Below are 25,458 nucleotides of genomic sequence, written 5' to 3'. Positions count from 1 at the left end.
TTTGTTTTTGAGCTTTATTCTGACTTATGAAACCAATATCAGTAATGATACCTCTTTATAGGGTTATAGTGAGAAATAACTGAAAGCTTATGAAATCAGCCTAAAAAAAAAATGAATGCCTATTAGTTCTCCTTGTGATAAAATTAATAATACTTTGTTCTAATGCAATATTTTATTTAAGAAATAAAATTATATTTCATTTTTGTTTTTCATCTCACTTAATTCATAACTTTGTTAAAGTCTACAATTTTTAATTCCATACTTTACATTCTGCAAACTTTAGTTTGGTTCATAAATCAGAATTGCATTCTCCCTTCTTGTATTTTTTCTTTTACTTTTAAAATTACATTAATGAGCTGACTGTTTAAGAATCATTCTCGTGATTCATTCATCTGTTACTCCTCCCTTTTAAACCTTCAGAACTGAAGGTCTTTTGACAAACCAATATTTATAACAGTTTGACAGCAGGATGAGGAACAGCGTTTGTCTTTGTAACAGCTTGAAGAAAGACCCTTTCCAGGATCCAGTCATGCAGTTACAATCTTGACCTCTTTCTTATGCTGGGAACATACATAGAGCAGCACCTCCCATGTGTTTTCTTGTCCCATTGACTGTCCATTCACTTCCCATCTGTTTGGCAGTCTTAAAGGAACAGAAGGGGCCCTCTTCTTATAAATCTGTCTTTGCAAGTGATAAATGATGTTCTGTCTCTTTAAGAGCTGCCTGGGTGGTTTTCCTTTTCTTAAAATGTTTCAACGTCTCTCCTAACAAAATTCAGAGTAAAATACGCTTTTAAGAATAAGAAGAAAATAGGAAAGAAAGAAATGATGAATTATTTTTATACTTTCTTAATTATTTGGGCCTGAATATCTTACTGGTCTTAAGTCTAGTGCTTTTTTAGCTTTCCCAATTAATTACCTATATCATAGTTGTTAAATTGTATTGATTTTTAGGCTTTCCTGTGGGCAAAAAAAAGAAATTATTTACTTTGAAATACTATATTTAAGCTTTTTTGAGGGAAAAAAATCAATATATTGTTAATGAGTTAGCATATAAAATAACTTCTAAATATTTTTTCATCATAATTTTGAGTTGATAGTTGTATGAATATGAAATATTTTATTACTGGATACAGAATTAAATAACTCACAGGAGATGATTATAATCTTATGGTAGAATCTAACTTTTAAAAAAATAATCATGAATCGTATAGAAATGTATGATTTTTTTCTGTTGCTGAAAATAATGACTTTAAGTATAGATATTTATATCTTTGAGTTTTCTGAGAATTGAGCAGAAATGAAAATACTTTATTTTTTCTCTCACATAGAGATTGTTCATTTCAGTTCAGTTCAGTCGCTCAGTCATGTCCGACTCTTTGCGACCCCATGAATCGCAGCACGCCAGGCCTCCCTATCCATCACCAACTCCCGGAGTTCACCCAGACTCACGTCCACTGAGTCAGTGATGCCATCCAGCCATCTCATCCTCTGTTGTCCCCTTCTCCTCCTGCCCCCAATCCCTCCCAGCATCAGAGTCTTTTCCAATGAGTCAACTCTGCGCATGAGGTGGCCAAAGTACTGGAGTTTCAGTTTTAGCATTATTCCTTCCAAAGAAATCCCAGGGCTGATCTCCTTCAGGATGGACCGGTTGGATCTCCTTGCAGTCCAAGGGACTCTCAAGAGTCTTCTCCAACACCACAGTTCAAAAGCATCAATTCTTCGGCGCTCAGCTTTCTTCACAGTCCAACTCTCACATCCATACATGACCACTGGAAAAACTATAGCCTTGACTAGACGGACCTTTGTTGGCAAAGTAATGTCTCTGCTTTTGAGTATGCTATCTAGGTTGGTCATAACTTTCCTTCCAAGGAGTAAGCGTCTTTTAATTTCATGGCTGCAGTCACCATCTGCAGTGATTTTGGAGCCCAAAAAAATAGTCTGACACTGTTTCCCCATCTATTTCCCATGAAGTGATGGGACCAGATGCCATAATCTTCGTTTTCTGAATGTTGAGCTTTAAGCCAACCTTTTCACTCTTCACTTTCACTTTCATCAAGAGGCTTTTTAGTTCCTCTTCACTTTCTGCCATAAGGGTGGTGTCATCTGCATATCTGAGGTTATTGATATTTCTCCCAGCAGTCTTGATTCCAGCTTGTGCTTCTTCCAGCCCAGCATTTCTCATGATGTACTCTGCATAAAAGTTAAATAAGCAGGGTGACAGTATGTGATATTGTTTCCCAAAAATGTTCTTAAATTACTGATTTTAAAAGCGCTGCTGGTATAAAAAGATCATTTTTAGAGTATTATAATATATTGCATGAATCAGCTTCCTGTGGTGTCTCTTCTACAAACTAGCTTGTTAGTTTACTAATTACCTGCCTTATTCCTGAAATAATTTGATGCAGCTTATAAAGATCTACCCTGTGCAAAAGGTAAGTATACTTAAATGATAAGGGTGGAAGGGAAGAGAAAATGCAGGCAATGGAATAATGTGAAACTTAGGATGTGATTGGTGCTCTTGAGGGTTCTGCATACTTTGCTATAAACAAGCTGTCAATTTAGTCTTGAGCTTCCTACTGGTGTTTACGAATTGGTCTCTGATCCCCTAGCCCTGTGTACAGCAAAGCCAATCAACTGACACTGGGTTGTGGTGAAGAAATGTTGTTGTTGTTCTGTCACTAAGTCATATCCAACTCTTTGCAACCCCCATGACTGTAGCACGTCAGGCTCCTCTGTCTTCACCTGCTCCTCTGTCCTCCACTGTCTCCTGGAGTTTGCTGAGGTTCGTGTTCATTGAGTCATTGATGCTGTCTAACCATCTCATCCTCTGCCACCGCCTTCTCCTCCTGCCTTCTGTCTTTCCTGGCATCAGGATCTTTTCCAGTGAGTTGGTTTTTCACATTAAGTGGCCAAAGTGTTGGAGCTTCAGCATCAGTCCTTCCAATGAATATTCAGGGTTGATTTCATTTAGGATTGGCAGTTTGAACTGGCAGTACAGGAGACTCTCAAGAGTCTTCTCTAACAATTCAAAAGCATCGATTTTTCATTACTCGATCTTCTTTATGGATCATCTCTCACATCTATACATGACTACTGGAAAAACCATAGCTTTGACTATACAGACCTGTTGGCAAAGTGATGTCTCTGGTTTTTAATACGCTGTCTAGGTCTGTCATAACTTTTCTTCAAGGAGCAAGCATCTTTTAATTTCATGGCTGCAGTCATCATCCACAATGATTTTGGAGCCCAGGAAAATAAAATCTGCCACTGTTTCCACTTTTTCCCCTTCTATTTGCCATGAAGTGATGGGACTAGATGCCATGATTTTAGTTTTCTGAATGTTGAGTTTTAAGCCAGCTTTTTCCATTCTCTTTCACCCTCATCAAGAGACTCTTTAGTTCCTCTTCACTTTATGCCATTAGAGTGGTATCATTTACATATCTGAGTTGTTGATATTTCTCCCAGCAATATTGCTTCCAGCTTGAGCTTCATCCAGCTCAGCATTTCACATGATGTACTCTGCATGTAAGTTGAATAAGCAGGGTGACAATATGCAGCCTTGTCATACTCCTTTCCCAATTTTGAATCACTTATTTAATTGTTCCATGTCTGATTCTAACCGTTGCTTCTTGACCTGCATACAGGTTTCTCGGGAGACAGGTGAGATGGTCTGATACTCCCATCTGTTTAAGAATTTTCCACAGTTTGTTGTGGTCTGCACAGTCAAAGGCTTCAGTGTAGTCAGTGAAGCAGAACATAAATTATAATTTATTTCACAGACTTTCCTTATGGCAGCTTTCCTTCTAAATCATATTGTTTTGGGGTCTGACATAAACTTTTAAAATCATCTTTTAAAAAAATATATATTTATTTATTGGCTGCACTGGGTCCTAGCTGTGGCATGTGAACTCTTGGTTGCAGCATGTGGGATCTAGTTCCCTGACTAGGGATCGAACCTGGGTCCCCTGCATTGGGAGCATGGAGTCTTAGCCACCAGACCACCAGGAAAGTCCCTAAAATAATCTTTAATGTTTAGATTAAGTATTGCTTAAGTCAGATCACTCACCTGTCAATAAATGAGTGAACAATGAATGAATATTCATGGGCATCTATTACATAGCAAGTGTAGCACTTGCTGAGTGATTTTAAATGACAGGCTTCTTTGTAAGTAGATAATTCATATAAGCAGTCCTATTCCTGGGTGGAGGGCGGGGTGGGGACAATATAAAATGCATCTTTCTAAAATGAACTCTGCAGTCCTTTGAGAATAATATCATTTGTGGTTGCAGTTTTTGCTAGTAGCTTCAGTTCAGTTCAGTCACTCAGTCGCGTCCGACTCTTTGGGACCCCATGAATCACAGCACACCAGGCCTCCCTGTCCATCACCAACTCCCAGAGTTCACCCAGACTCAATCCATCGAGTCAGTGATGCCATCCAGCCATCTCATCCTCTGTCGTCCCCTTCTCCTCCTGCCCCCAATCCCTCCCAGCATCAGAGTCTTTTCCAATGAGTCAACTCTGCGCATGAGGTGGCCAAAGTACTGGAGTTTCAGCTTTAAAATCATTCCTTCCAAAGAAATCCCAGGGCTGATCTCCTTCAGAATGGACTGGTTGGATCTCCTTGCAGTCCAAGGGACTCTCAAGAGTCTTCTCCAACACCACAGTTCAAAGGCATCAATTCTTCAGCGCTCAGCCTTCTTCACAGTCCAACTCTCACATCCATACATGACCACCAGAAAAACCATAGCCTTGACTAGACAGACCTTTGTTGGCAAAGTAATGTCTCTGCTTTTGAATATGCTATCTAGGTTGGTCATAACTTTCCTTCCAAGGAGTAAGCGTCTTTTAATTTCATGGCTGCAGTCACCATCTGCAGTGATTTTGGAGCCCCAAAAAATAAAGTCTGCCACTGTTTCCACTGTTTCCCCATCTATTTCCCATGAAGTGATGGGACCAGACGCCATGATCTTTGTTTTTTGAATGTTGAGCTTTAAGCCAACCTTTTCACTCTCCACTTTCACTTTCATCAAGAGGCTTTTTAGTTCCTCTTCACTTTCTGCCATAAGGGTGGTGTCATCTGCATATCTGAGGTTATCAGATAAAAAGATACTAAAGAACAAAAGACCACGAATAAGTTTTAAAAGGTGCAATTATTAATAACATCAGAATAGTACATTTCAGTCCTGAGTTTTAAAGTACAATAATATATAGACTTTGAATTTTTTAAGACATATTCCCTCCTTTTATAGATAAAGAAACTAGGACTGTGATTTGTCTACAATACTAAGGTTAAAGGCAAAGCCAGGACTAGAAACTTAGTTCTCCTGATCATACTATCATACGCCTGTTAGTACAGTACGGTCTCATTTATATAAAAATCATATGAAATAACCCATTGATTATTAGGAGCCTTTGACCAGGGATTCCTAACACTGTTTTTTGTCAGACACTCGTTTCATTTTTGTATACTTCATTTTGTGAAGTCTGTGTTTTATAAAATTTGTCTATAATACGCTTTTATTTTTAATTTGAAACATAGAATTGCAGTTATATATCTCTTAATCAGCCCAAACAGATAATTGTTACAAGAGTAGATGTAATTCTAGCCCAAACAAAGATTTCCATTTGAACTTTTGAAGCAATAGAAATAACCCAGAGAACTCTATTTCTACCTCACAGACCCCTGGAAGTCTGGACCCCTCCCAGCTTTGAAATTACTGTCCCAGTCGCAAACAGCTTTCCCCAGGACACAGGGGATGACGCCTCCCTCTTCTGTAACAAACACGTCTACTGTTTGTCTTTATTAATGAATATGTTTAAAAATAATCATACCTATTTGTAGGGAAGAGAAAAAAATAAACTAAGGGCCAGGACTCAGAAGATAAGTGTTAGATTTAAATGTGCATCTTTGTATCTCTTTGGCTCTTCCTTTCAGCTGTCAAAGGTATACATGTTTCCTGGTGCTAACTCTAAGATTTTGAGTGTAGTTTTGAGAATCTTGAATCTGGTCTGGATTCACTTGTTTTTGGTTGGTGTTCTTTCCTTGTTTCCCTAAATGATTCCTTTAAACACTGAATTTCTAAAGAGCACTTACAGTGTAATTGTCTAATAAAAAGCAAGCCTGTACAGGAACAGCATATGTAACATAATAAGAAGTGTTCCTTTAATTTTCAGTCCCGTAGTGAACAGCTTTTTATAGCAAAATTTCACCTACAAGGTGTCCCCAAGCTTGGTAGAACATGTGCATGCAGCGTGTTATGAAACAGTTCTCTTAAGGAGCATTTGGGTCTTTGGATGTGTGCTTGTATAAAATACACTGCATCCGTAAGTTTGCAGCTCATTTCTCTACGCTTTCTCTAAAAACATCAGAAGTTGTCAAAGGTTTATTTCGGTTCATGTGTAGAGTTGTGCGTGATTCTTTGTTCCTGTTCTAAACTGTTACTAACCACTGAAGTGAGCCTTCTCCCGGGTTTGGCCTTTTGGATTCACAGTGTATTCAAAACCTAATTACAGATTAGTGTGGTTTTGAGACTTTTAGAACAACTATCAGAAGACTCAAAAGGAAAATGAGAGTAGTGGTATCATTTCACGTAGAGATAAAGAGACCCTAAACATGAATGGTGTCAAGTCATCTAAAGAAAAGAAAAAAGAGAAGGAACTTCATTCACTGAGACTGATGGTTTATGAGTTGGGGATTATGGGAATATTCATGACTCAATCAAGAAGCACAATGAATTGATGTTTGAAATTGTTCATCTTTTAAGTAAACATTGGATAAATGGAAAGTAGACTCCGTATTCACTACATGTGGAATTGGCTGTTTCAGTGTACAGAAATAGCAGTTTGTTAATCTCTTCCTGAGTTGGTTTAGTTTATCAAGTAAATCACAAATTTATAAGAATTCTCTAGCTATGTAAATATTTAATGCAAATATTTAATAGAAAAAGGAGTTTGCTCTATAATTAGCCTTGCTAATATATACACATTTTTCCGTGGGAAAGTAAGTTCTAATGTTGATAAATTAAATACCGTTAAGGTTTGGGGATTTGAAAACACTGTAATAGTGAGACATTAATTTGAAGGATCAGAAAGTGGAAAGTGTTAGTTGCTAACATTCCAACTTGATTTTTATGCATAACTCAGTTTTCTGTGCAGCCAGATACAAGACATTGTTGGAACTTTACATCAGAATTTAAAATTAATTCAAATATGGAAAATAATGTTGCTTATTATTTGTAATATAACTTCCTTGCAAAGCTTGAAATCATGCATGTGTGTGCTTATATAGTCATCATATTTTAGCCTTCTTAAGTAAGGTGTAATAATTAAGTCCTCCCTCCACTCCCCCATCAATTGCTATTGTATTCTAAGACCTGAGTATTCTCTGTTCCATGTTGTTGGGAGCCTACCAGCTTTTCTTGATCTTCATTGTCAACATGTACCCTGCCTCTTGTTCACAGACTTGCTCTAGCTCTTGTGATCCTGACATAACATCCTGGAAGCATGTTAAGTGCTTCTTTCCCCCTTCTTGATAACCTGTAGCCATCATTCTCCATGCCATACTTGTGGTAACTTCATTTATCAAATATTTATTAAGCATGTATAGTAAGTCAGACACTGTTGTAGACACTGAAGACGCTGAGCTTTTTTGGTCCAGTTTCCTGCTCTAATATTGTTCTCCAAGGGTCTCTCCAAATGTGTATAGATCTAATCTCAAGAGGAAGAAGTAATAATAATACTCATCTTACCATAATATTCATATTATGATAGCATAATATACATTTTTTAGACACTCCTAGACACAGAATTACTTACATTCTCAGTTAACTATCTTATTTTCTATTTTTATTATCAAAATATCTTGTTTCACAGAAGGCAAAACTTGCAACAAATACACTTGCAATAATAGCATTTGTTTTGTTACCATTTAGAATCTGCATATGGTAGTAGATCTGGTATGTGTCTCTGAATTGGAGGAAGGTGGACAAGGCTAACTCTCCAGGCTTAATAGCCTCGTCTTTGGCAGTGAAACGTGTGGGGTTATATGAGGACCGAATGAAATGTGGGATCTGAAATCACACAAAGCATAGTAGACACTTACAGACTTAGAGAGAGGTAGAAGGTAAGCAAGGAATTCTTCGTAAAGGCAGGGTATCATATGTCCCCATGTCACTTCAGTAAGTACATTATATAAGTGAAGGAACAAATGGAGAAATGAGTTTTCCAGTTTAGTATTAAAACATTTATCACAGTTATTCTTTTTTCTTTTAACTTTTACCTCCATCCTCTTCTCTCTCATCTCCTCCCATTAATTCCTAGTTACTTACTAGTGTGCTTTGTGTTATTCTTGAGGTTTCAGGGCACAGAGGTATAGTGTCTTGATGTTCCAGTGGTAAAATATTTTGTAAAAACAACTTTTTAAAGGGATAATTGGTAGTTTTTTATTCTGTGGTTTTCATATATAATTAGTTTTTTAAAAACTTTATGAGGAACATCACTTATCTTGAATTTTAGAAGAATTTGAATTTGATTCAGATTCCAGTGTTAGGCACACGCATCAGAGTGGCTCTTGGTCTCTGTCAATACACGTAGATCTTTCTGTGAACAGTGTCTTGTGAGTGATGCTACTGTCCCACACACTCACAGATAGTCTGTCCAGCTGAGCATAGAGGTCATTGACGGGGCAAAGGATGGATAGAGCTGGCCCTTCAGCTGCCTGATTGTACTCAGATGATGGAGCAGATAGATTGTGATTTACTTCCTTCATACAATACAGTTTTCCCACGTAGAAGTAGTTCTCAGTACAGTGTTTAGAGAGCTGCTAAGGCTCTGAACACTTGTTTGAGATGTCCATGTTTTGTGCTATTTAAGCTAGATGATTTTTTAAAGACCTCATCCATTTCCAAAATTCTGTGAGATGATTTAGAAAACTTTTTTCGCCCTATTTCCCAGCCTCCTCTAAAGAAGGTCGTCAACTGAACTATAGTATCTGAAACTCTGTAAATGTTCAGTGAAGAAGATAGGTGAACTGTTCTAAGTAACTATATGAAATAATTTTTAAAATAAAAATATGGCCTTTTTTTGTGAAAGGAAGGATGTTTACTGGTTTGACTGCTAGTTAAAAAAACAAACAAACAAAAAAACAAAAAAAACAGACTACAAAAAGTATGAACTAAATTTCCAGGAATCTGATTTTTTTTAGATAGAAGCAAGGAATTCTTGCTTACATTTAACTGTAGCATATTTTCTCAGTAAATACTTTGTTTAAAATAATAGGGGATCCCTCTGCCCTGGATTTTTTTGGTGTGTATTCATCTCAGTCTAATACCAAGAATTAGAAGTTCTAAATTACTGGAAGAAGAAAATGAAAACATTCCATTCTTTATATACAACTCCGGTGGGCTATGCTGAGCTCCTGCAGTGCTAACAAAAATTTACCAAAAGAACAGTTCTTTTTATTGGCTACTCATCACACATGCTGTCTCATTGATAAAAAAGGATACTTATATCTTCGATTGCAGACTATTTATTTTTAAATGTAAAAGATGCAAATGTTGTAAATCAATTATATTTCAGTTTTTAAAAAATAGAAAAGCTGAAAAAAAGAATAAACACTGTACGAGTAAGAATAGAAGGTAGAAGGCTTTGCAGTTTTGCCTTTAGGTCACCAACTTTGAACCAGTCGTTTCACTTTAATTGATAATTGACTCACTAACATATTATGTTAACAGGATAAAAGTACTTGTTATCATGCTTACTGTTGTTGTTCAGTCACTAAGTCATGTCCAACTCTTTGCGACACCATGGACTGCAGCACGCCAAGCTTCCCTGTCTTTCACTATCTCCTGGAGTTTGTTCAAACCCACATCCATTGAGTCAGTGATGCCATCCAACCATCTCATCCTCTATCGCCCCCTTCTCCTTTTGCCCTCAATCTTTCCTAGCATCAGGGTCTTTGCTAATGAGTCACATCAGGTGGCCAAAGTATTGGAGCTTCAGCTTCAGCCATCAGTCCTTCTAAAGAATATTCATGGTTGATTTCCTTTAGGATTGACTGGTTTGATCTCCTTGTTGTTTAAGGGACTCTCAGGAGTCTTCTCCAGCACCACAGTTCAATAGCATGCCTAATCTGTGTTTTAAAATAGGAGCTACCTGATTAAGTTAGTAGTGAAGTAGAATAAATCATGACTCTTTCTGCTTTTAATATTAGGAGATTGGCATGCCATGTGAACACATTTTGAAGGAAATTTTTATGTTTCAGGGAGAATTTGTAGATTTTATTTGAACACCTAAAGTGAAAACCTGAAATCAAACAAAATAAATCTGTCTTCAGTGGCTCAGGTGTTTTTAAATTTTCCTTCCTCATTCACAGAAAGAAAAGTACATTTTTATTATTTTTTAAGTGTTATTGCCTTTTTCATTTTTGTTGAAGGTACTTCCTATAGTTTCTTTTTTGTCTTCAGTGTTAGGACATTTTGACATGTAAAGTGTACATTTTAATGTGGTCATATTGGTTGATCTTTGTAACTCTTCCTATTACTTCACACCTAGAAAGTCATTTTCTAGTTGAAGGCCAGTTATATACTCACCTGTATTCTCTTCTAATTTTAAAAAGTTTGGTTTCATTATTTTATATTTTCCTCTGTTCCAGATAATGCTAACTGTGAGTACTTGGTTAGACCCCAGAGAATCTTAACAACTCCTTAAAATTATACACATAATTGTATGTGTATCTATATCTATATTTGCCTTTTTCTGTGTAAGAATCTGCAACATTTATTAGATTCTGAAAAGGATCTGTCCCCTACACTCCTCCCCTTTCCAAAAAATTATTAGAAGGGCTACTGCTATAATCTCTTTGAACTTTATTTGGATATCAGATGGTATGTCATGTGAAGGTAATTTTTCCCCTTTTCCTAAGTAGTTCAAGTATCCCAAACCATTGCCGTCAAGAAATAAATTTGTTTTTAATTAATTTGTTATCTTCTTATTTCTACAGAAAAAGTTAGAGAAATCCAAGAAAAACTTGATGCATTTATTGAAGCTCTTCATCAGGAGAAATAAATTATAAGTGAGTAAAAAAATCTCTTACTGCATTGGTACTGACTAAACACAAAATTTATATTTAAAACTTACTTTAACAGTTTACCATTCTACTTAACTATATCCTACTTACTCCTTAATAATAATCTTAATGTAATTAAATAATTTAAAAAGCAGGAATTTCCAAAACTAGATTCTACAGTTTTTATGTATGATGTTCCTTTGAATAACTTGATCGCCTTGTGGCTGAACTAAAAATATCCCCTAGAACTCATTTTGAACATAAAAAAAGGTGAACAAAGCTAAAATATTTCATGATATGCTGGTGGCTCATAGATTTTCTGTTTATAAAGAATTGAACTGTTGCACTCATTTTCTCATTGTTCGTATTCAATGAATAATCACATATATGTTCACTTGCAAAGCTTTTTATTTTGGGTTGACTAAAAATTTTCATAATTGCTCTTAATCTTATTTTCAGTATTTAAAAACATTTGAATAAACTTTTTCAATTTAAAATAACTCGACAGCTATAGAATTTAGGACTCTTCTGAATGTATGGGCTCTTGTCTAATTCTGTAGTGTGGCATTATAAGCAGTGCCTAATAAAATATTATATTTGAAGACTTCCCTTAATAGCAGAGTTAATTGCTAATTATTGCTGAAAAAATGTAATTAGGAAGTATTTTATTGAAGAGAAAGGGAAAGTGCTATAATTAAGACCTTATCACTTATTTAAAATATTTAATTACTTTATTTGTGAGTCCTTGCTCTGTAAACAGCTTGCAACACAGAAGTTAACGGAGTAGAAATGTGAAAGTTTCTCTCCCTAGCTGCACTGTGTTCAGAAAAGGCCCTTAAATCAGACTGCCTACTTTCTTGTACTGTCGAGGCAATATATTTGAGAAAGCAAGCTAGAAAAAGGAAGCACAGCTCAGAGCCAGCATCACATAAAAGGGTACACCAGCAATGAATGAGAGAGGAAGGAGTAGAAAGCTTTAGAATAATGCTTTGTTACTTTGTTTCTCTTTCATAAGCTAAGACAGGTATATGGATGTATACAAAAATGTGTCTAGAAACTAAATATTAATCATCTTTCACACAGGCCAAAAATAATTCAGTATTTTTAAGTGTCTGTGCTCATAAACGTTTTATACAATTTCAGTGTACGAGAATTTTCTTTTAAAACCATGAAATGTTATGATGTCTTCCTCATTGTCGTAGTTCCTTACTATCAGTAGTTAATGTTAGAAACATTTGAGAATCTTCTGGATTTGGAGATTCTCTTCATAAGCATCAGAGTTTGCTTGATACTTTTGTTTACAAATATAGTTTTTTTGGGGGGTGGAATTCACAGAAACCCAATTAAAAATATCAGGTGCATTTCCATCTCTTTAATGAAATAAGGAAGCCCAGAGCCAACCAGGTCAGTGTCACTTACCTAAGCTGGTCACTGTGACATCTGGAGTGGTTGTTGCTGCCAGGAACATGCCTTTTCCTACCAAAGTGTTTGTCCCAGGTGAAGGCCGAGACAGTCCTACGAGGCAGGTTGTGTACCGGAAAACAGTCCCAGCTTTTTTTGTTCCCTACTTGTCTCTGCTCTCTAGGGCACTTCCCACCCCTTGGGATTCATGGCTCTGTGAACTGTTATATTCATCTGTGAGTTGGACAGATGATCTATTTTGTATCCTGCACATCCACTTAAAAGAATAAATCTGGGACTTCTCTCGTGGTCCAGTGGTTAAGACTGTTCTCCCAGTGCAGGGAGCCTAGTTCTATAGGTTCCATGGTTGGGAAACTGATCTCAGATGCCACGGGTGAGGCTAGAAAAAAAAAGTAAAAGAACAAATCTGGCAAAACTGTAGCCTTGCTTCATTTTGACCATTTAATAAAAGTTGCCAGGCATCTTAAGGAATTTGCATTCCTCTCAGTGAGTTTTGAGATGCGTGTAGTTACTCAGCCTGATCATTTTGAATAACTGATACTTGGCGAAGATGAATTCCAATATTTTTTGATTCATACATCATATTTGATAAAACTTTTATTGTTCTGGTGAATATTTCAAATTTATTAAAGCTAGCAAATTAGGCAATTAAGCTTCAATATTTTTATGATCATACAATAGTAAAATTTACTTAGAAATTTTACATTTGTCTCCCCAGACCTAAATTTACCAATGAAAATTCTGTTTATTTTTACAGAATCCTACTCATCATATAATCACCTCAGCATACATCTGAAGAAAGAAAACTCAAAAGTCTTTTGTCTTGCCTTTTTTTTCCTTCTGCTATTCTGCCTTTCTAAACATAAAATAAAGTCATGGAATAAAAATAATTTATGTGTGTTAGAGGCACTTTAACAGTCAGCTGCCTTTTGAATGGAAGAACAGTGGAAATGCCATTAACATTCTGTTTTATTGTATTTAAGTGACAAGTTGGGATAATTTAAGTGGTGTGGCCATTAGGCTGTCCTTGAAGATGAGAAACTTGCACTCCTGCTTGTCATCTCGTTTCTAGTGGCACGGGTTCAGCTAACTCTTTAGCCGTCGTTACTCAGTGTCATTTCTTTTGCAGAGAAAGAATGTTAGGTGTTTTGAAATAAAACTTACGGCAATTTTCTAAAGGCTATCAATTGTATATAAAATGATGGTAACCTGCTGAGTTGTTGTCTGTATCTGCAGTGTTCTGTGTACAGAAGCTATTTGACCAGGATAGCTCAGTTTATATTTACTTGAAAGAAAGTGAGTTAACAGAAAAACTCTTCAAATAGGTTAATTTGTATTACAATTCTGTGTGCATTCAGTGAAAGATTTCGGCCCTTCATTGACAGCTTAGAAGTTGCTTTAGAAGCTAAGAGTAGCAGCTTACCTGTTTGTTTCAGTTGATGTTTTTGTACTGAATTCATTCATTTTGGATGTTTTATACTTGAGCTAGGCTTTCTTGTTGACAGTGGTTTTGTTTTTGTTTTTTTTTACCTGTTGACTGAGCTGTTGGATTGTGATGGGGAAGATTAAGAATCATCAATTGACTAATTCATTTAGACTATTGTCGAACATTTCATTGAGGCCTCAGGAAAAGCCTTCTTTCATAAAACTGTTTTAAATGGAATTACGTTTCATTTAAATTATTTCAACAATTAGAATTATGTTGACCATTCCCTTCTTCTCTGGATGTTTAAAGAAAAATATAAAGTTTAATTCATTGCAGTTCAATTACAGTAATATCCTCACATCATTTTCATGTTTTTTTTTAATAAATATTTTGTAATGGCTACAAGACTTTAAAGCAAAGAAATAGGCCATTTTTGACTTTGAATGTTTTTGCCATTTAACTATGCTTCTTGCTGCCATCTCATTACACCTTTAGTATTCTGATAAAAGTGTCCATTTGTGACAGTTTTTATTTTACTTAATCTTTAAGTTTCTTGGAATTACATTTTGGTAACAGTTCCCACATTTTTTTAAATTTAACATCAGTACATTCTTTATTGTGATCTCTATCAAGATCTGACACAATATGCAAGGTTAAAGGATACCACAAAATGTTTCAGAAATTGAAAATTCAGGAATTATTTTTTGTATACTGTTTGATAGGATGTAGATGCAGTTTTAAGCAGAGAGTAGCAATGTATTTTACTTGGGAGCTGAGTCATCGAGAACATTTCTGTGTCCTTCAGACCTAGGGACAGTGAGTGAGTGGGTGGGCGAATGGAGAGGGAACAGAGGGCCCTGATGTTCTGTACAGAGGTTAAGAAGTGACCGTACTGGTTAACTCCCTCCAACTAGTGCTGGCCAGTGGGTATATACCCTCACTGAAGCAGACATCATTCAGTTAGTAATTAATATTTTTGCAGTTGTAAAACACAGCAACTTTACAACTACAAATGTATTGCTAAAAAAAAAAAAAAGGAAAAGGACCGTGTTTATTTCTGTGAGCTATGGATAGGGAAAAATGCACTCAGCTGTGTTTCTATAGATTTCCCCCAAGCAAAAGGCTGATGTTAAGTCAGTGCTTTTATCGCATCTTTCTATAAATTTAAGAAGGGGTGGTTAAAGGAGATGTCTCCATTTCTTTGAGATCAGTATTTGTGATTTAAATATATAAATAATAAAATGTTATTAAAAATCCCATTTTAGAGTCCAGACATTTCCCTGTCCTACTCAGTAATATGACTTCTTTCATGGATTGTATATTGTTTTCCTTTATGGCTGATCTCACACTAAGCATGCTTCCCTCCCCACCCAAAAGCTATTTCTTAAAATCGGATGTTTTAAAAGAAAAAAAAAAACCCTCAGATTCTCAACAGTAAACAGTAAACTGTTGTGTCAGTAGTTCAGAAATCACAAATGATTCAAATGTAAACAAATCACTATGCAAAAGTATAAAAATGTAACAAATAGAAACAAATTCTATGTACAGAAGTTAAATTCTAATGAGACCAGGAATCATTTTGTTTTTCACCACAGAATTTGCAAGGAATAGAATGAACAAAGCTCTGTACTGAAGACTGAACAACTGTAAATAGATTTAAAAGGTACTCGATCCAGGTATCAATTTAAGAAATGAAGCTATGTAGGCAGTGAATGATGGGAAACGAGCGGTTCCTGCAGCTTCACGGTTGAACCATAGTTCAGCTGAGCTGTGGTTACAAGTGGAGCAGTCAGCCTTTCTTAGCTGCTTAATTATGTCCTCTTTTCTCTGTATTATCCCCTTTCCAGGCTTGACTCTGGCACACTCCTTCCCACAAATTATTTAGCCTCCAGATACAAATGAATAGTGTAATAATGAATAGGGATCATTGCAGAGAGTGGTATTTCCTGACCTTATAATTTGGGAATTTTGCATATGATATTAAGATTCAGAGTGTAGGTTTAAAAGGTAAATCCCTTAGTCAATAATTTTATTTTTATTTATTTTAGATGTATTTATGTGCTAAAAGAAATATATTTTAGTTTTCCAATAAAGGGGATCAAAGTTTTGTGTTTTTTTTTTTTTACAGTTTTGATTCTCTAAGCTGGTATATGCTATAGTTTCAGGAACTTCAGCAATATAGAAATGTGCTTATAAATATGCTTACCTTTTGAATAATCATGGCTTTGTGTTTAAATATTTAAAACTTAGCCTTGTTTTTACTTGTGCACTATGAATGAACTTTGTATTATTTTTTAAAACGTTCACACTATATGTAGATGTTACTGCAATTTATATTTTGCCTGTGCTTGATCTAAAATCATTGGTGTAGATGAGTAATTAAAGACACTGAAATCATGTTATTGGAGATCATCTTTTAAGTTGTCTCTGTTATAATGAGGGGGAGAGAGAGAGAAACTTATGCACCCAGGATGATAATTGACTCCACAGTATAACCAAATTCATGGTCTAATAAGCCTCTTAACATGTGGCTCTTCTTGGAATGCTTGACTTTCACATGCCTCACATTGCATAGTTGTAATTCATGATCTAACCATGCTTTTTCATGTCTTGATATTTGTCAATACACTTTGGTATTTTCTTTGGTGAAATATATTTTTTAAATGTTTTTAATTGCATTTTGCTACCATGGCCATCATTTTCATTGATGATGCTAACCTGTTTAGTCATTTATGAGGCTGCCTAAGAAGGCATCATTAAGTCTTAGAACCAGAAGGAACCTTAAAGATCACTGCATTCCATCTACCACCCAATTACGAACTCCCTTTTTTTTTTTTAAATAGAATTTTTCCCAGAACTTTGCTCATGTGTGTGTTTAGTTGCTCAGTTGTGTCCGACTCTTGGCGACCATATGGGCTATAGCCCAGCAGGCTCTTCTGTCCATGGGGGTTCTCCAGGCAAGAATACTAAAGTGAGTTGCCATGCCCTTCTCTAGGGGATCTTCCCAACCCAGGGATCGAACTCAGGTCTCCCGCATTGCAGGCAGATTACCATCTGAGCCACGAGGAAAGCCCAAGAATACTGAAGTGGGTAGCTTATCCCTTTTCCAGGGAAACTTTCCGACTCAGGAATCAAACAGGGGTCTCTTGCCTTGCAGGTGGATTCTTTACCAGCTGACCTTAAGATTTGGTGACCATTAGATACATAAAATAAGACAGTGTGTGGATGTATCTTCTCCCTGATTCACACGGTTAGGTAAAGCCAAAACCAGGAAGAGTCTGTAAAGTCACGATTGCTTCCATAAGCGGCACACAGTCGCTGGAGTGTGGTGTATTTTCTGGTGAATAGATGTTAAGACAGTTTTAAATTCCTTTAGAAAATTTAGAGGGAAGGACATATTTCAATCATATTAACAGTTATTTCACTTATCAGTGGTATTCATCCTTTGTGTACTTCAAGATCTTCCTGCGTCAAAGTTTGAAGAGTTTGCTTCCTGAAGATTTAATAGGGTAATTTATCTGTTTTCTGCCAATACTTTCAGCTGAAGAATTAGCATCTTGGTCAAAGTGAAGTAGCTACCATGTGCCTATAAATAATAGAGATGTATTTAATTACGTTACAAAGTGTGTTTTAAAATAATAATTGCTATTTAAATTTAAACAATAAAATATTCAACTTGTGATAACAAGTCATAAATAATTTCTACACATATTAGACTAAGTTGATAGATGTAGAAAACTTAAGAGTTAAGACAGGTACTATAAAAGTTGTCAGAGATTAAAAAGCAGAGTAGTGTCCAGAGTTTAAGTGTGAGTGATACTTAGCCTAAAGACACTTTTATAAAATAAGCTGAGAAAAGATGTACATCATAAGGCAGTGGGTTAAGTGTGTATCTTGAAATGAGAGTTGAGTTACCAGCTTGACAGAGAATGTGTATATGATCACCCTGTGAAGCCTTCATGTGGGTTTTGTTCACATTCTACGGATCAGTGTTAAGGTTTATTTGGGGTCAAGTCACTGACCGGGGTAACTACAGCTTTTAAATGTTTTTGTAAACCAGTTCCTTATTCTGTGTGGTAAAGAATTCGTATCATTTGTTTTGTTTTTAACTAACTTATGTGTAGCATGGTTCCTACCCAAGTATTTGAGAATTGCAAAAAGTCATTTAAAAAATTGTAGGCCAGAGACCCCAGTGAAGATCCAATGAAAACTGCCAGCAGCCTCTACAGAGGCATGTCTTATGGTTGAGTTAGAATATAGGTTTCTCTCCTTAAGAGTTCAAAGAAGAATGTCCATTTTGAAACTGTCTCTTGGAATAACTAAATCATAGCAACAACACAAGAATTAGAATTTTATCCACTTGTGAAAAATTATGGTCATGGTATACATGATCTAACACTTGCCAAAAGCTTGTGAGACTTCTAACATTTGTGAGAAAGTATGTAGGAAATAGGTTAACTCCATCTTCTTGTTTGTTTTGCTAAAGTTTATCTGAAAATTAGGCCAAATCAGAAAGCAATACTGCCTGAACTACTTACCTTTACCCACTTATTAATTTATCTAATATTATGCCCTTTGCTTTCACAAATATTCTATGATGCACCTGTTTAAAGAAAATACACAGCACCTTTTGCAAAAGTTAAAATGACATGTCTCAATTAACACTTAGGTTCTTTAAGGATTTCTAGATAGTTCAGGACCAGCCAAGTTTCCCACTCCCGAGCAAAGCATATAGTGCTTAAAAGTGTTAATCACTCAGTCATGTCCAACTCTGTGAATCCATGGACTGTGTCACCTGCCAGGCTCATCTGTCCATGCACTTCTTCAGGCAAGAATACTGGAGTAGGTTGCTATTTCCTTCTCCAGGGCATCTTCTCGACCCAGGAATCAAACCCGGGTCTCCTGCATTGCAGGCAGACTCTATTGTCTGAGCCACCAGGGAAGCCCATATACACTGCTTCACTTCTGTCAAAGAGAACTCAAGACTTCACCTGTTTTTTTGCCTCAGCTACCAGGAAATATTGAAATGAACATATCTCGTAAGGAATGAACCTATTCATTTCTCTGCTTCCTTAGTTTGTGTTCCATTTTTATTTTTAATCTCTCTTTTCCATACATCTTAACACAGAAGTAATCATGGGTCATTAACAAAAATGCCGTACTTAACTCTTTCTCCATTAAGAACTGTATTTGCCTAGAGGGCTTAAGTCAAAAGTTCTCACACTTGCAGTCAGTGGTGCTCCGGGTGGTATGCAGCCAACACTTCTGATCAGCACAGGAGTTCTGACCTGCGCCGTTGCAGCCCTCCTTAGGCAACTTGGTAGTCCCCCACTCCCGGGAGGTCACCATATCGATGCCGAACTTCGTGCAGACACACAATCAGCATAGTGCACTACAGCCCAGAACTCCTGGGCTCAGATCATGCTCCCGCCTCAGCATCCCGAGTAGCTGGGACTACAGGCACACACCGGCTCTCAGAGAACGTGCCTCCCCCTGCCAGCAGCAACACTAATGGGAGGAGGTGGTGCTTGATGTGTTTCGGAGGAAAGGTGTGCAGCCACCTCAGTCTACAGCGTTGCAGGGGTGGCCACACACCTTGAGAAGGACTCCCAGAAGGACTCTTAGTGTCCATGGAAAGGACAGCAGGGCCATGAGCTGTCACTGGCCGTGAGCTTTTGGGGATCTATCTAGAAACCCCCTGCAACCCTTTAGGCCACTCTTCTGTCTCTTCCAAGGATTAATCCCATGAAACTTCTTTGACTTTCCTTTTAAATTTTGAAGAAAAAACTTTAAAGCAAAGGAACCAGTACGTCTTGTGTTATGCATCCATTGTCACAGGCAGGGTTATTTCCATTTTATAAATGAGAAAATAGGCTCGGAAAAGTTTTAAGTAACCAATGCCATTCATGTGAATAGAGTCTAAACTGGAAAACAGATCTGGTTACATACAAGCCACTATCCAAAGCATGCTCGCTTGCTCTCAAAAATACTTTTAGGAAAATGAACTTATTTATAAATTCTGAATATATTAGGGCACTGATATACCTAGAAAGTGCAATTTGAGCTAACTTTACAGAAATGCCCTAGGGTGGCTTTCCCTAACTATATGAGGTTTCTGCTGCATCATGAGAATGGAAAGCCCTGCAGAGATATGTGGTTCCCTACAGGGCCCTGGGAGGCAAGGTGATATTGAGATTCAGAGGGGGTTCTAATCTCAGGGTTATCCCAGACCTTGAAGTGGTAGGAGTGGAAATGAATACCCCGCAGTTTTCCCTCAACATCTTAATCATGTTAATTTTCCCATTTTACCTCTACAGATCCTCTCTTTTTGAGTTAGCCCAACTATTAAGATACAGAACTATTTTTACCTGTTTTCAAAACCTTGATTGAATATTTTATTTTTCCAAATTTTGACTGCCTTAAACACTTTCAGAAAGCTATTAACAGAAACCTTTGCCATCTTTAATAAGTTTATTTTCAGGAATATCTTATATACTCTTTAATTTTCTTGCCCTGAGACTTTCTAGTTTCCCAGGACTATTAGAATAGAAATAGATAATAAATACTTCCTTGCCAACATTCTTGCGAGCTTCTCTATCCCTCTGATAACCACTAGTGGGAATGCCTAGTTAAACATCCCTGCCCTCTGCAGCCTCTGCTGTATTAAGACTCTCAGCAGAAGCATGAGGCCACTCCCATTTTCATACATTCAGATTTCTCTTTTTAAATATCTGAGACACTGACATTCTTGCTAATTATACTAATTGCTCTGGTCACCACTGAATCAGAATCCTGAAACTGTGGGCCCATTCACTTCAAAAGTTCTGTGTTTTGTCACTGTGGCAGGGGACAGGGCATTTGGATCTCGTTCTCTGGGCCTGGCGGCCATCGGTGCAGTTCGCCAGCTGTGTGCCCTGTGATTGGCTGGGCTTTTGATGTGCAGATACTACAAGTTGGTCACCAACTTGTGTACAGTGGGCGTGTTCTGGTTCATGTGAAAATCAACATCCTTTTTTTGTGTTCCTGGGTGACAGGATGCTACAATACTATTAGCATTTGCAAAGAATGTGCTCAGTCCAAGGGTGTAACCACAGATCGTGTGCTGCTCAGTTTGTGTTTCTCTATTATGTGAGAGACACAAAGAAGCTGAAGGCTGGCAAAGGCCTGTCAGATCTTGTAATGTAGCGCTCGACCCCCAAACTCCACTTGGCCTCCAAGGGGCTCTTGTTCCCAGTCCCACCCCTTCCCCTGAATGGGCTCTGAGGTAGGTAAATGAATTCAGGGGCCTGGTAGGCGGGGGATTCCTTTCTGACCTCATTCCTGTACCATTTGTTTGCAGGCTTGTAGGGGGAGAGGAGGACATTTTGGAATCCTTTGTGTCAAATAATTTTCTTGCAGGTTGGGGAGTTAATGGTAACTTTGTCTGAAGCCACCAGAGCAGAAAGCCTCCATGGCCGAGGCGTGGCATGCTCAACCTCAGAACGACAAGATGAGAATGAGGAAGCAGGGAAATTTCCATGGCAGATGGATATGTAGCAAGTCTGCATGCTCAGCATCTGGTGGCGGGCAGCTTCCATCTTCCCGAGCGTATGAGACCCAGCACCTCGTCCTTTAAAAATAGCTTCCTCTTTCTGAGTTACCATGACTTATATACCGGCGCCTATAGTTTGGATAATCTTTTGTGTTAACAGTTATATATATTCTGAAACATTTTCAAAACCTCCTAGCACCTGGCTAACTGTACAGAGTATGGTGTGATTTCCAGAGGAATTGTATCTTTTTTTTTTTTCTACCCTCAGATTTACTTTGCTTATCTAGAAAATGAATTATAGTTTTAGAACAACAATAGCTCTTGTTTTTTTTTTTTTTAAAAAAAAAAGTAGAATAAAAAAAGAGTCCCAGAGAGAAGAAGCAATTTGTTCAATTAGTGGTCTAGCTGAAACCCTTGCCTCCTGACTCCCCAGGGAAGTATTGTTTCTGTTCCATGAAGATTTATGTCAGGGGACACAGATGTAGTACCTCCAAAGCCAATCATTTTGTAAAAGTTGAGGATCCTGAGAGTCCTGTGAAAGCTTCCATTGAAATGTTAGCAGCTGATTTTAAGAATCTTACTGTTTGAGTCAGACTGAAACATGTATAACGCACTACCCACACTACCGGGTCACCGTTTGAAATCTCTGATTTAAACTGTAACTTTATGCTCACCTCTGGCCTCAGTGGATTTGAGTGACAGTATTACTAGAGCTTCTGAAAATAATATGATTTCTAGTCATTCTTAGAGATGCATAGGTTTTTAGCTTCATTTAGATACACAGAGCTCTAGCTTCTCTGATGATGCGGCTGGACTAAAGGGAGCATGTTACCAGCAGTTCAACTCTGGCTCAGAGAGGCTACCTGCAGTCCTAAGACCGGCTTGTTGGCCAAGTCTTTCTGGGATCCCAGGTAGGCTTGAGCACAGAACCTTGAACAAAGTGCAGGTATTGGATGGGCTGGCCATGTGCTAAACAGCCCTTCCCTCCCCTCCTCGACTCTTTTGAAATGGCAGTTCGTTTTCATGTTGTGAGCAGCCTGGCAAAGAGGCAGGTATATTCATAAAAGGAGAACTGGATGCCCTACTTCCAGCATGATTGGGCGAGTCAGCGCTCAGGGAAAACCCCAACTGAACAAGATGCACAGACTTACATAAAAGCTTTTCATTCTAAACATCAAACTGTTCAATTCTGAAAGTCACACTGGTGAACCTCATAGCACTTGTCATGCCAGTTTTTCATATTTTCAGTGAATTCTGAGTATGCAGAGCACATTATTTTTAAGGTTTATTGAGGAGGAGGTAGGTACTGGGCTTCCGCAGTGGCTCAGTGGTAAAGAATCTGCCTGCCAATGCAGGAGACCCGGATTCGATCCCTGGGTCGGGAAGATCCCCTAGAGGAGGAACTGGCAACCTACTCCAGTATTCTTGCCTGTAGAATCCCATGGACAGAGGAGCCTGGCAGGTCACAAAGAGTCGGACACTACTGAGCACAAGGAGGAGGTAATCCAGAATCTTGGTATTAAATAAGTATTTTGTATTGATTATTTGTGGCACAGGTTGAATAAAACCACCTCACTCATTAAAGCATGCTTTGTCATAAAGGAAAGTCTATTGAATACTGAGTGTGTGTGTGTGTTTCCTGGATTTGTAATCAAGAATTCATCACTGTTTCCAGAAAAAGAATTCTACTTGGAGAAATTCCACCAGAAAGAAGGCAGCTGCTAAGAAGGGCAAGGCCCCAACAAGCACATACATTCAGGTCTGGAACCTGTGTGTTATATGTAGGAGAGCAAAGGCAGAGAACAGGCCATGCAGCCAGAGAACTGTGCTTCTAATCATGCTCTGTGCCCCCGTGACAGGTGGCCTTAGCAGAGCCCCTTCCTCCTCTGGATACTCCCGAAGGCCTCCAGCCCAGATGGCCTATGAGCTTCTGCCATTGATTACACTTGGCATCTAAAAATGTTTTCCCAAACCCAGAGAAAAATATCTCCTGGTCCAGCTAAATCAGGACAGGACATTTTCCAGATTACATTCTCTTTTCAGTGGAAAGCATCATATTTGCCTCCAAACTAGTTACAAGGTGTTCCCTAAATCCTCCTAAGTAATGATAGAAACGTTTGCTAAGTGCTGATTATGTGTCAGGTCCTACTGTAAACCCTTAACCTCCATGAACGCTGTTGGTTTCCACAGCTCTGAGAGCTAGATTCTGGTATTTCCCCCTTTTATAGATAGGACGGGAAGAAAAAGAAATGGCGTCTCTTGAGTTGTTCAAGTTGTCAGAGTTTGCTTGGCTCGTCAGTGGCAAAGTGGGGATTTCCACCTGGGATATCTGGCTTCTTGTGTCTGTACACTTAACCACCGCCCTGGAAACTGCCTCTCCACTAGAAATGGCCTACTTCGCTTAGCAGGAAGCCTGAGGCTGAAGCTGCTGTTGGAAAAGGGCGTCAGAGAAGTTTGAGAGGCTGTGAGTTCAGAAGGCAGGCATTTGAGAGTCGTAGATAAGAAAAGTTCCAGCTCCCTCGGGAATGTTTGCAAACAGAACATTTTTCTATTTCTAGGACTCATTGCTGCACCTCACCACACCGGAGACCTTGGGAACCAGGCCGCCCAGTCTTGGGATCCCCTGACTGCCAAGGAGACAGGTCACGCCCAGATCTCTTCCCTGCCAGAGGGAAGGGCACGAGCTTAATTTGCACGGGAACATGGGAGGGAAGTAGGGCCCAGTAGGTCTTTGAAGACTGTGGATTGGCTGTCTGGGAGGGCACAGTGCGAGCTGTATGAATCCTCATGTTCCTGGGGGCACAGAGGGACTGGCTCAGTATTGCCTACTGGGCCTGCTAACAGGCCATGCTTTATCACGTGAGTATAAGCAAACCTGGATTTGGGGCATCGTATTCAGTATGCCTGCTTGAGTTAGCTATTTTTATGTTTTTCTAACTTGAACACGTTTTCCTTCATTGTCCACTTTTATACCACCACTTTATACCTCCACTTCATCCTCCATTTTATACCACCACTTTAACTTACTGTCTTCCGAATACTTTGTGTAGAGTTATCTGGAAATAAAGCAAGTTAACTTTTTAAATGTCCTTGAATCCCAGAATCTAGAAATAAATCATCATCTCCCGTGAACCCTATATATCTGTAAACTATACACTATCTTTCTTTCATTCTCAGCCAAGCTCCTTGAAAGAGAAATCACCACCATAGTCCTCCTTTAACTCACTCCAAGCTGGCGTTTTCTTTGCCAGCTGGGCCTCCCTCCTCCATGCCATCACTGCCTCCACCTCTGCTTCTCCGTGCTAATCCCCCCAAACACTTCTATACTTATTTTGTTTGACTCATTAAGGCCAGTTAATACTTGGTGACATCTGTTCTCTCTCTCTCCCTGTCAACTCATTTCTTTGACTTCTGTCCTTTTGTGACCCCACTTTCTCCTCGTCCTCCATCTTATAACAGAATGGCTGCTGGTTGTCAGGACTGTTCACCCCGCCCCCCAAGGGTGGGCCTTTCTCGGAGTGCTCCCTTGGAACTCTCCTCTTCTGCCTCCATTCCTCCTGCCTGCCCAACTTCCAGCCACATTGCTTGTGACTCTAAACTCTCCGTTCCATCCTGTTCCTCTCTCTCCATACCAAACACCAGCTCCAACTCCCTACTTGCATGTACTCTAGACGTCTTACACTCAACTTGTCCAAAGTGCAAGCACCCCTTTCTTCATTAAACCTGTTCCTTCTCCAGATTTCACTGTTTTGGTGACAGGCACTGTGATGGCTGACAAGACAAACACCCAGGACTCCCCTGTTCCTGATACAAACAACAGACCTAATCATCAGTGTCTGCGGTTTTGACCTCAGTATCTTTCCTCCTGGCTCTCCACACTTCAGATGGCCCCACAGCTCGTCTCTATTCCCGCCACATGCCTTCATTCTCACTTCTCTTAAGCATCCTTTACACTCTTGCCAGAAAGAAGAATCTAAAATGCAAACATGACCATTTTTGATTAAATCTGTCT

At 38.3% G+C, this 25,458-nt stretch overlaps 1 protein-coding gene across 4 annotated transcripts in view; it reads left to right on the top strand.

The window, feature by feature from the left end:
- The window catches only part of OPA1 (OPA1 mitochondrial dynamin like GTPase), an 86,563-nt gene extending 70,241 nt beyond the window's left edge, over window positions 1–16,322 (top strand). For 3 of the 4 annotated variants that reach the window (XM_005201501.5, XM_005201500.5, XM_005201499.5), the window contains 2 exons: window positions 11,002–11,073; window positions 13,247–16,322. In XM_005201501.5, the coding sequence (XP_005201558.1) occupies window positions 11,002–11,066 (65 nt within the window). In that variant the 3' untranslated portion in view covers window positions 11,067–11,073; window positions 13,247–16,322. The remainder of the gene's footprint in view (window positions 1–11,001; window positions 11,074–13,246) is intronic. The other variant, NM_001192961.1, reaches the window with a different exon arrangement.
- Window positions 16,323–25,458: the final 9,136 nt, after the last annotated feature.

The sequence above is a fragment of the Bos taurus genome, chromosome 1 (assembly GCF_002263795.3).
Source record: "Bos taurus isolate L1 Dominette 01449 registration number 42190680 breed Hereford chromosome 1, ARS-UCD2.0, whole genome shotgun sequence".
NCBI lineage: Eukaryota > Metazoa > Chordata > Mammalia > Artiodactyla > Bovidae > Bos > Bos taurus.
Note: the sequence above shows the minus strand (reverse complement) of the source record. Positions and strands in the feature narration are given on the sequence as shown.